Source organism: Anabrus simplex, chromosome 3 (assembly GCF_040414725.1).
Source record: "Anabrus simplex isolate iqAnaSimp1 chromosome 3, ASM4041472v1, whole genome shotgun sequence".
Lineage (NCBI taxonomy): Eukaryota > Metazoa > Arthropoda > Insecta > Orthoptera > Tettigoniidae > Anabrus > Anabrus simplex.
Genome location: NC_090267.1, coordinates 41,976,683 through 41,989,010, shown reverse-complemented (window position 1 = coordinate 41,989,010; position 12,328 = coordinate 41,976,683). Strand labels below are relative to the sequence as shown.

Here is a 12,328-nt window from a genome sequence, read left to right as displayed (position 1 = left end):
ACGTACCAAGCATATCGCTAGAGGATTTAAATGATCATTTCGCACGGCAAAGAATATCCTCCGCCTCCTTCCCTAAAATTTCACTACCTTTGCTTCAACAGCAGTCTGTGAATGAGCAATTCTCTTTTAGAAATGTCAGCTCAAAAGAAGTTAAAGGTGTGATATACTCTATTAAATTTAATGCCACAGGTAATGATGATATTCTTATATCGCTAATTAAAGATATCTTAGGAGATGTTCTGCCAATACCAACCCATATATTTGACTACTGCCTGAAAAACGGAGTGTTCCAGATGTTTGCAAAGGTGCACTAATTATACCCATCCCAAAAAGCTCCAAGGTAGATTTCCCTTCAGATTATCGTTCAGTTTCCATCCTACCAACCTTATCCAACGTGCTTGAAGGTCTACTTCATACACAAGTTACTGAATACCTCAGCAAGCATTCCCTCATCCAACCCTTTCAATCCGGCTTCAAGAAAAGACATAGCACTGCGACAGCTCTACTACGAGTGACAGATGATATAAGACGTCCAATTGACTAACGTGACGTGACTTTACTGCCATTATTAGATCTCAGTAATGCCTTAGACACTATCAACCGTCAGTTACTACTGCGGAAACTTCAATAGTTAAATTTAAATAGTGTGCCACTTCGCTTTCTTCTTCTTACATTTAAAATCGCCGGCAACGTGTGACAGGTGGAAATGTGAGTTCAGAATGGCAAAGTAAGACGCTCGGTGTCCTCAGGGGTCGTTCGTCGGACCACTGTTCTTTATCATCGAAATTAATGATATATCAAAAGCACTTAAATTCTGCAAATTGAAAGTGTACGCGGATGATGTACCGAGTGATATTGATACTGCAATAACTGAAATAAATTTCGACCTTCAACATCTTAGTGATTATGCAAATAAAAACAGTTCATTCATGCACCCAAGTAAAACTCAAGTTATTATTAGCACCAGTGAAAATCTATATTCTTTCATGCAACGGGATATCTCCTCAATAATTTAATCAATAAAATCATACCGTAACCTACTTCACCGACTAGCTTAGGAATTATTATGACTGAGACCCTAAATTGGACTCAACACGTGATAAGCACATGTAATAAAGTACATAAATGCTTATGTCCATTGAAACGGTTATGTAGTGTATTCTCCGTTCGACTTAAAGTACAACTAATTCACTCTCTGATAACACTTATATTTGACTACTGTGATAGTGTGTTGACTGAAATAACCTGCGACAGTAACAAGAAACTGGACCGGAGCCTGAACAGCTGCAAAGATATATCTTGTATCTGCGATATGATGCTCATATATCACCTTACTATAAGGAGCTGTCGTGGGTTCGAGTGCATCTGCGCCGTGCAGTTCACGTGTTATCGCTTCTGCATAAAATACTTTCCAATAATAATCCCCACTATCTGTCTTCATCTTTTCCTTATCTCTCGTCCTATCATGACCACAAAACAAGATCCAAGATCTGGCTCCTCCTTGGCAATACCCATAAACCGCACTGTTGTTTACAACCGCTCTTTCATCATCTATGTGTCCAGGTCATGGAATTCGCTACCTGCGAATATTAGAGACAAAATCTCGCCGCGAGAATTTGATGAGTCGATCCCGCTGACTTGCTGGATAATTGTTGAGTGAATGAAGAAATGTTAGAATGGATTACTAGAGTTACTTCGTTTAAGTGTACTTTATTTTGCGTATTTTAAAATTAAGGATTCTATTATTATTATCATTAGTAGTAGTATTAGTATGGCTATTAATATTATTTGATTCATTTGTGTTTGTAATTGTATAAAGTGGTTAAGTGTAAGAGAGGGCCTTGAGCCCTAACTTCGCCACCAATAAAGGCATTATCTACCTATCTATCTATCTGTCTGTCTATTTCAAAAGCTCATTTTGTCTTAACTTCTGAGCTGGTTATTAACGAGTTGGCCGTACTTTTAGGAGCGCGCAGCTGTGGACTTGCATTCGGGAGATAGTGGGTTCGAACCCCACTGAGCAAGTTGGCCTACGATCAGAGGTGCGCGGCTGTGAGCTTGCATCCGGGAGACAGTGGGTTCGAATCCCACTGTAGGCAGACCTGACGATGATTTTCAGTGGTTTCCCATTTTCACGCCAGCCAAACGCTGGGGCTGTACCTTAACTAAGGTCACGGCCGCTTCCTTCCTTCTCCTAGCCCATTTCTATCCCATCGTCGTCATAAGACCTATCTGTGTGGGTGCGACTTAAAGCAGCTTGTGAAGAGAACCAGCTTTATTTCCTAATCAAATATTTCCTGCATCAGCTGAGTTCGTTTGACTTCACTCTATTACTTTTGTTTTGGATTTATTTAATTAATCTTGTACTCCTCCTCCAAGACTGTAAAGAATTTTCTACAGATCTTCTGTAGACTCAGATAAAATAATATCATCCACAAATCACAGAGTTTTGATTTACTATTCTTGCTTTGTGATTCCCTTTTCAAATTCCTCTCTAATTTCCTTCAACGCCGGTTCTATATAAACAATAAAAAAGTGAGGGGTCAAAGTTCAGCCTTGTCTCACTCCTTTCTAGATTGGCTGCTACCATTTATAGCCCTGAATCTTATAACTTCAGACTGACTTTTGTACAGATTGTAGATGACCTTCATTTCTTGTATCTTATCTCGATAACCTTCACAATATCAAATATATCAGTCCAATCTATATTATGGAATGCCTCTTCAAGGTCTACGAATGCCATGTACGTGTGGTTCTACACCAACAACATTAAATTGTACTAAATCACGTGAAGCCAATCGCATTGTAAATTAAATTCCATATTTTAGTCGATCGGAGACGTTGGAAAGGTTGACACTGAAATTATTTCCTGACGTAGTATTCTCACAATCGAAGAACAAATCTCGTTTCAAGATATTTTCTCCGAAAAGTACTTGTACGATTTTGAGATTAATCACAACCTCTAAACAGTAAGCCTCTCTCCTTGTCCCAAGGTAGATAAACTCTTTTGAGACACAGCCCCTCCATTTGAGGGGAGCTGCATCTACTATTATGACCACAAATTAAATTCCTCAGTACCGACAATCGAACCCGAAACCTCCGATGACGGTTGCTAATAGTATCCATGTTTCTAATGTTACGGGTATAAAACATAGTACACCTATTAAAAAAAAGAGTACCATTATCTCTCCACATGCTGACGCCCTAAAACGATACTACAAATTGCCCTTTGGCGTCATTACTGGTAGTGAAAATTGATCTTAGATTTGTTACGAGTTATTTGATATGAATATTGTAACCGGGGCATTCTGTATATAAATTCTGTGATGAAGTGTCACCGATCTCAAATTTAACGTCTCGGTTTCGAATCCCGCAGAATTTTTAACTGGAACCGGACGAGTCTGCCGTGTGCTTAGGGGTGCTCTCCTGTGATCTTGAATCTGGGGGTTCGACCACCATTGTCGGCAGCTCTGAAGAAGGTTTTTTGTGGTTTCCCATTTTCATACCAGGCCAATGCTGGGACTCTAGGTTATTTAAGGCCACGGACGCTTCCTTTACACTCCTAGGACTTTCCTATTCCAACGTCGCCATAAGGGATATCTGTGCCGGTGCGACGTAAAGTAAATTGTATAAGAAAATTAAAAATGAGTGGAGTTTAAATAGGACTTTTATGCGCTGACAGAAATATCAATTAGCCTTCAGGTCCAACACAGTCCCTGAGGGGAAATTGAGGGTTCCAGTTACATCATATGGAAGTATCAGTGACACTGTAAAGGAAGTATTATACTTACTATACATGGCCCACATCTGACCATATTTGTAGGAATTTTCGTATAAAGTCACGTGGCTTTTACAAGGTTCTTTCACACCTTCGTATTTTCTACTGTTGATCACTGTTCCATTCATCCCAAGCCTTAGTAGATCCTCTGCTGTCAGTTGATGAGCAAGAAGTTTCTGAAGATCGAGCCTGTTCCTAGTAGCTTGTAATGCAAATGGCGTCCTTTCCAAGCCCATTTGCCCTGATGATAGACCACATATCAGCAACACGTAGCAAATCGGCAGCAGACGGTAGCAGCCCATGTTCGCTGTTAGGATATCTCTCAACAGTTGGCCAAATCTAGCATTCGAGGTTTATATGTAAGCACTTACTCACTCGGAGATAAAGATCATCGTTATCAGAACACAGGTGTAGTGCTTCAGTCAGTGGTCTTAAGTGCTTAATTATCTCGGTAAAGAACATTGTTTCTTTGGAAGTTAATGTCTTTTTATCAACGAAATACGTAATGTAACGTGCTGACATCATATTTACTTTCATGAATCAGTGTCCTTCCGAGTAACAATCACCATATTTTTATTATATCTGACCTGTTTTACATGACAGCACCCTTTTCTAGGTATCTATAGACATTTCAGAAATTTTTCACGGGTGTTTGTTCTGCTGATTCTTTCTTATGTTGAAAATTTCTTATTGCTGCATCTTTCCATTGTTTAGGATATCCTTGTAGGCTCTACCGGAATCTGCGTAATTTTCAAAGTTTACTGGTGGTGGACAATAAAAGGTGATGTGTAACTTATTCATAGTTTGTTTCTTTGCTCGATATAAGCTTTCAGTCTGTGGCGAAAACTGGAATTACATTGTACTTCCTAAGAATGCACCCTATTCTGTCAGTTATACCTGTCATGTGAGAAAGGTATATATTGTTTTTTACTGTAGTCCTGGTTGGTACCATCCCTGTTAGGCTCGTGCTATGTCCCATGACGTATAGGCGTTTTTCTTCATGGATGCTGTCAGTTCTCTTAATGGACTCGAGCGGTTTTCAGCGTCTGCAACTTTATTAATCCTAGTAAATAACGTTCGAAGGAGAGCTGCTTTTTGTCAAGGGTAGTGATGTGAGGACTTACAAAGTTATGATACCTGGCAACATACCTGTAAAGAACACATTATTCAACATGGACATTATATTTTGGATTGTACTTCATTAGGATAAGTTCCAAATTGCAAACTCCTAGTGTTTGGAGAGAAATAAACCTGAATATTTATAAATATTGAGTGTGACTTGATGATGTTCTTTTAGGAACGAAACATGTCATCATGTTTTACTTAATGGTGTGGATTTTATCCTTTGTTTAATAGTGGGTTTTAACAGGTATGTTATAGTGTAATGTTTATATTGAACTTGCGTGTTCGACAGAACGAAAAGATTTTATAAAGAAAACTGGATCTGAGTTTTAGGCATATTTCATCAAATATTTCGATTTAGACTTACGGTATACTATAGCCCTGTTTATTGCGGATGATTTCGCGGTATGATTTTCCAACTTCCACCAGTTTTTAAGGCGCAGCGAGATAATTAAATGCTTGCCGCACAGTCATTTAAAAGCCCCTTTCTGTTAGTTCCTCACAAAACATTAACCTGTAAACGCATTTAAACATTTTTCGTCAGATAAATTTGAAACATGGATTTGAAATACACTCTGTACTGCTGCGCCTGCAATGTGCTACTATCCAGCGTAGGATATGGGCACTATTACTACATGAAGTACACAAATACTTCAAATGGTGGAAAATAAATAAATAAATAAATAAATAAATAAATAAATAAATAAATAAATAAATAAATAAATAAATAAACAAATAAATAAATAAATAAATAAATAAATACCTGTAAATAACTAAATAACTAACTAACTAAATAAACAAATAAATAAATAAATAAATACATACATAAATAAATAATGAAATATCGTAGGCAGTCGACATGAGGGAATGCTGCTTTTATATATATGTTTTTGAAATTTCATGAGTCATTCCAATTGCCAGTAAAATATCAGTAGAAGAAATAATTCTATTTCTGCAATATTTGTGATGACTACACATTACCATGCCACATGGTTACTTCTCTTTAAAAACAAGTATTTAAGAGAGAGTTATCTATATTTTTCGGTCGGTAGATGCACAGTGGGTCTCGGCCCTCAAGTGGTCCAGCAGCTCTACACTCCGACCGGCCAACCGAGGAGAGGAGGGGTGGCCACAGCTCTACCGTGGCTCTACGCCTCTGCATTCGGAAGACGGGACTGGGCTGGACTGTGGTTGTGAAAGTCCTTGCAATTTGTATTGCTTTCTGTGTGTGTATTACTTAGTGATTACAAAATTAATCCCGCCTATTTTCACACATCGAAATGTAAAAATAAAAATAAAAGAAGAAAAAGTGATGATATTAAAAATAAGCACGATTTTAGATAAATGCACCTTTCTATGTTTCTTATTTTCACACGTATAAAATGTACTACGTGGTACAGATCTGATGATTTTATCTTTTAAATTCACGTACATATTCCGTAGTACTGTGTCCATAAGTATACGTATTTTTTTTGGATTGCAGTTCTGGTTTGCCTGTAAAACATTTTCAAACCTTACAATTTCAAGAATTTTATAAAAAATAAATGTCAATGGGCGGAAAATGTATATCTTCGTAGTAATTAACAACATTTCAAGAACGATGCACCTTTTCATTTATATAAGAATAAGGTACTAGCTAATTATATAAAAGTTGTCCTGTCTGGATTGGTCTTGGTTGTCTGACATTTGTAATAATATTTGAATAATTTTCATATGAATATTGGAAAATTATTTACTTGTATGAAACTAGTAAAGCTACATTGTTAAAATTTGTACAGATGTCCATACTACCACATACATTGATCCAAGAAAATATTGAGATGGTATAATATTCACTGGAATTAGATATTTCAATACCAATGTCCCTTCAGTTAAATCCTTGCTTTACAATGGCGTATATTAAACCAGGGGTTTTTTCTACACTGATACTGGTGTATGGCATCCTGTATTTCTGGATCCATTTCTCGAAAAGCATCACCTTTGTTCCCTCCACGGTCAATTCCTTTATCGTATCAAGGTTCTCTCCTTGCATTGTGGCAACGTCAAGTGTCCTTGTGAGAGAGAGTACAAATGGTTTCGATCGTCTGAAATCTACATCTCCCTCCGCTCAAAATGCCAGGGATCTCAGCAATAAGTCCTATAGTGGATTTCCTGAACAACACCTTGAAAGCAACAACGCAGCTCCAGTTAAGTTGCACGTATTATTTAGTGTTCAGCATCCACCGGTTGGCTGTAATCTCCCAAGAAAAACCTCTCTTACCCTCGATAGAGTTCGCAGCAATCATGGACGCTGTTTCTCATTGCTACATCAGTGGGTTATGAGATCCATCCCTGGGTGCGTCTGCTGTGTGGAAAAGCAGACCATCCGGCGTTCATCCATGAATGACCAAAGTTCGCTCCTTGCATTTAGGCAACATCAGTTGTCCTTGTGGGAGAGAGTGCAAATGATTTCGATCGTCTGAAATCTATATCTTCCTCCTCTGAAAGTGTCAGGGCCATTTGAAGATCCTGTGTGGACTAAAAGTGATACTGTTCAATGGTTCGAATTTTCTAAGTTCATCTCCCTCTTTTCGGTCTTTTAAATGTATTTCCTTTAGGCACTTATAGTATGGCTCAGCCGGTGCCTCCTACGTTCTTTTTCTAACTTCGGAGTGTTTTAGCGTATCAGCCTCCATTTCTAATATTTTATTTTCGATATTTTTTGTGTGCCTTTATATCCTTGTTTTATATTTCATGGTCTTGTAGTGAGGGCTTTGGCTTCTGATATACTTCTGGATCCTTCGAACCTCTTTCGAGTGTAGCTCCCCCATTATAAAATGGTAGTGAATGTATTACGTAATTAATTTCAGATTCAAGTGTCTATGGTGTTAGACATTTAACATCAATTTAATGTCCTGGCCCAAGTAAGGACGTCTGCTGAAACAGCAATGAAACTACCCGTTTCACTCCTTCCCCAAATTCTCAACTATATATTTAGAGGTGAAGCCAGTTTTACAACAATCACATAGAACAACACTGTAATATTCGTTAAAAATTAACTTACAAGTTCACCGCCTTCTCGATTCACAATAACATTGCATGTCTAGACGCAATAATATCTGAAAATGTAAATGTAAAAGTGAATTCTAGCGTTCGAGTCAAATGCTATTTAATTTTGTTCTGGAAGATACGGCTTCATTCTCTGAATTGTATTTCTCCAGATATGTACAGGCTACTCTACCCTTACAAGGTGTACATTCATGAGACCTACGGGTCAGAAGTCTTTGACTGATCAAAAATGAGAATTCTCCTCCCCAACATTGTTAATTTCTTGATCTAGCGAGTTCCCTCATTGTAAATTATCTGATATTTTCTGCTCTGTTTGACACTTCTCTCTTGTTATACGCTTATGGAAACGTCAAGTCATAAGAAAATAAAATTTTTCATTGATTTTGTTAGGACTTAGAAAATCACAGGAAATTACCCAAACTTCATAAATAATTCAAGTATTCTGAAGGAACGTGGTGTAAATAGCTTGCTCTACAGACGAAATTGCAAAGATTTGACTTTGTTGTATAAAATAATTAACTATAGAATTGATGACTCATGTATGTTGCAGTCAATCACATTCTATGCACGACAGAAACTAAGTCGTCCTAGATATATCGCCCTTCTACCAAAGACTAAGACTGAAATTCGTAAGAACTCTCCAATCAACAGAGCAATTTGATTGTATAATAATATTAATCCCTACACTGATATTTGTAATATGACCGAAGCTAGATTCACTTCGTCATGTAACACTGTACTCCTGAATATAATCGAATAGGTTAAAATTAAAATAAAAATGGAAAAATAGTTTAAATGCTGTAAACCATATTAAATTTATTAGACTCCAAATGAACATCGTGTTACATATAATTGCTTTATCATACTAAATCTTAATTAGTATTAATTACTACTGTAATGTAACATTAGTTATATTAACTTGCATGGGTTTTATAATGTGAATTCTTGTGACGCTGGAAGTAATTTTTAAGATTACTCCAGTTATACATTGTTTTCATTTGTATTTTTACCTTATAAGATACAATTATCATGAACGTCGTAATTCGGACTCGTGACCTATTATACTGGCAATAAATAGATAAATAACTAAGTAACTAAATAAATAAACAAAAATTAAATTAATTAACATTTAAACTTTGCTTTATGCTTTGTCCTGCCGTTCACCCCTCGCTCAACCTTTCTTCTCTGGACCACGGAAATCTCTGGAATAATAATAATAATAGTAGTATTGCCTACGTTGCTCAGGCGGCAGCGCGCCGGCCTCTCACTACTGGGTTCCGCGGTTCAAATTTCGGGCACTCCGTGTGAGATTTGTGCTGGACAAAGCGGACGTGGACAACTTTTTCTCCAGGTACTCCGGTTTTCCCTGTCATATCTCATTCCAGCGGCACACTCCAATATCATTTCATTTCATCACTCGGTCATTAATCAATGCCCCAGAGGAGTGCGACAGGCTTCGGTAGCTGGCATATTTCCTATCCTCGCCGTTAGATGGGGAATTCATTCATTCCATTCCTGACCCGGTCAAATGACTGGAAACAGGCTGTGGATTATCAATCAATCAATCAATCAATCAATCAATCAATCAATCAATCAATCAATCAATCAATCAATCAATCAATCAATCAATCAATCAATCAATCAATCAATCAATCAATCAATCAATCAATCAATCAATCAATCAATCAATCAATCAATCAATCAATCAATCAATCAATCAATCAATCAATCAATCAATCAATCAATCAATCAATCAACCAATCAATCAATCAAACAATCAATCAATCAATCAATCAAACAATCAATCAATCAATCAATAATAATAATAATAATAATAATAATAATAATAATAATAATACCTTCGCTACCATTTCGAGCCCATTTGTAATTGACACCACCTCTGTTGCCTCCGCGTCCTTCAAAATTCCATGTTCCTCTACGAGATGGAGCTCTGTTTCGCTTAATTTTAATTAAATTTGTCAGATAAACACCAAAATATGTCTCCAGACACATTTAACACAGCAAAAAAATATGACAGTTAGTGCCGAATGGAATTTTTCCGCGCTTCAAAAATGCATTTACCTTCGCCAGGTTTCAGCTTGATACCCAGAAGCCGACAATTGATTACTGATCCGTAGAGCGAGCTATTTTAGACTGTAAAGCCTTTAGTAGCGAACGTCATTGATTATGGATCAGGAGATTTTAGTTCGATGAATGCAAAGGAACTTCGTGGAATTGTTTGTAAATCGTGATTCCATCTTCTCATTGAACAAAGAGTTACACGTGTAACTTTATCTTGACTGAACACTCTCAATCGTAATTGATCCTTACATTCAGTACAATGGTAAGTTATCTCCACGCTATCACAGATCAAATTCATTTATCTTATAGGTTCCATTTATTTCAGTAATGCGAGTTTATCACACAATTACATAATTTAAGTCCCGTGACGAGGCAAAAGAACCGTTCATTCAAAATTTCAGGGGAGCGGCGGGTGGGGAGGTTGGGGTATTAATTGATAGGTAAGGAGGAAGAATGAAGAGAAGTAAACAAGATGGAAAAGAACGAACATTTTTTCTTAAAATATTCGTAAAACACTACGGGTTTGTTAAACATTATCCCATTGTAGAATTCCAGCTGGACATAGCAGATGTACAAGATTTAGGAGGTCAGATGATCTGTGTTGCTATTGACCTGTGGAAGGCTTTTGGTAGGCTAGATCATAAAAGACTAGACACGAAAATATTGGTTGCTGGACTAGACAAGAAAATAGTGATCAAGTGGGTGCCTGCATTTCTAGAAAATAGAAATCAGATAATTACCGTGTCCGCAACTTTGCTGTGGTTGTTCGTGTGAATAAGGACGCAGTATGGCCTGATGTTTGTAGATGTCAACAAAATGCGTGTGTATGAAGTGTGGCCTACAACTTCATAAAAAGGAGCATAAGACTCGCAATGTATAATACACCAACCGGTAAAACTTGGCTTCGCACAAGTACGAAGTCGTAAATGGTATTAAAATTCCATGTTCATTACAAATTAAAAATGAATAATTAAATCCTCCCATGCGCTGGCACCATACTCTTACTGGGGTTTTTCCAAAAACATCCACGCCCTCTCCATTAGATCCCGAACACAACTCCTCATGACCATTTGAATAATATGCAGGTACTATTTACAACATCGTTAATGTGACTACCCAAATGGAGATCTTTCCCAATGAAGATCTTGCCCAAAAATCGCAGTGTTTTCTTTTAGCTACCCAAAAAACCCACGCACGACTGACTAACGTCCATATCCACTCGGTAACATTAAGAGGCACTCAGTTACAATTCAAAGACACAGTTAAAAACTTAGGGATGATAATGGATAAAAACCTTAGTTGGAACGATCATGTAACAGGTATATGCAGCGAGTGTTTTATTCCTTACATTCCCTTAAAAAATTTAGAGATTTGCTCCCCCAAAATGTAAGAAAACTGCTTATCCAACGTATGGTAATGCCAATATTCGACTACTGTGACGTAGTATACAGTAACCTGAACGCCTCACTTTCCATCAAGCTCCAAAAGGCACATAACGCAGGCGTTCGATTTATTTCAGATATACCAAGGTTTAGCCATATTTCTCCCGCATTTGGTAGGCTTTCATGGCTACGCTTAAGAAAGCGAAGAAATCTACACACTCTTTCCCTGTTACATCGTATACTGAACCTTAAAACACCTGAATACCTTGCCACACAATTCCATTACCTAGCATCACCTTCTAGTATTCCTACCAGATCATCATCCACCTCAGTACTAAGCATTCCTGTTCACCGCTCAACTGGCTACAGTAGATCATTTATAGTCGCCGCCAGCCGAATTTGGAATTCCCTACCTGCTGAAATTAGAAGCGTGTCAAACCACCTCCGCTTTAAGAAACTCTGTCAAACCAGGTTAATGAATAATAATAATTTCTTATAACATATTAGGATTAGATCATAGGTGAGTTATTAGGTTAATTAAAACATTTAATTGATACCTTAAGATATTAAACTGTAGATAATTTTGTGTATATTTAACTCTTCATGTAGGTGTATGTATGGTTGGACAGAGAAAGAGGTTTCATAGCCTGAGTCCCGCCATATAAAACAAGACAATAAATAATAATAATAATAATAATAATAATAATACATTAACACGAAGTAATTACAGCAGTCCAATCAGACATAATCACTCATTCAACACAGTAATTAAAACTGACGAGACTTTTCTTCTTGGTGAAACTTACAAGCTGACTTTTCACCCCGTTCATCTGGCTTAGAATTGTCGCCCGTTTATCTCACATCTTCGTCAAGGTCCTTTTGGAGTTCCTCACAATCCCTTATTTAGTCTAGCACT

At 37.3% G+C, this 12,328-nt stretch overlaps 1 protein-coding gene across 2 annotated transcripts in view; it reads right to left on the bottom strand.

Annotated features, from left to right (window-relative positions):
• LOC136866636 (nose resistant to fluoxetine protein 6) overlaps window positions 1–4,087 on the bottom strand; it is a 278,908-nt gene extending 274,821 nt beyond the window's left edge. For both annotated transcript variants that reach the window (XM_068226571.1, XM_068226572.1), the window contains exon 1: window positions 3,792–4,087. In XM_068226571.1, coding sequence (XP_068082672.1) covers window positions 3,792–4,080 — 289 coding nt within the window. In that variant the 5' untranslated portion in view covers window positions 4,081–4,087. The remainder of the gene's footprint in view (window positions 1–3,791) is intronic.
• Between the last annotated feature and the right edge of the window lie 8,241 nt (window positions 4,088–12,328).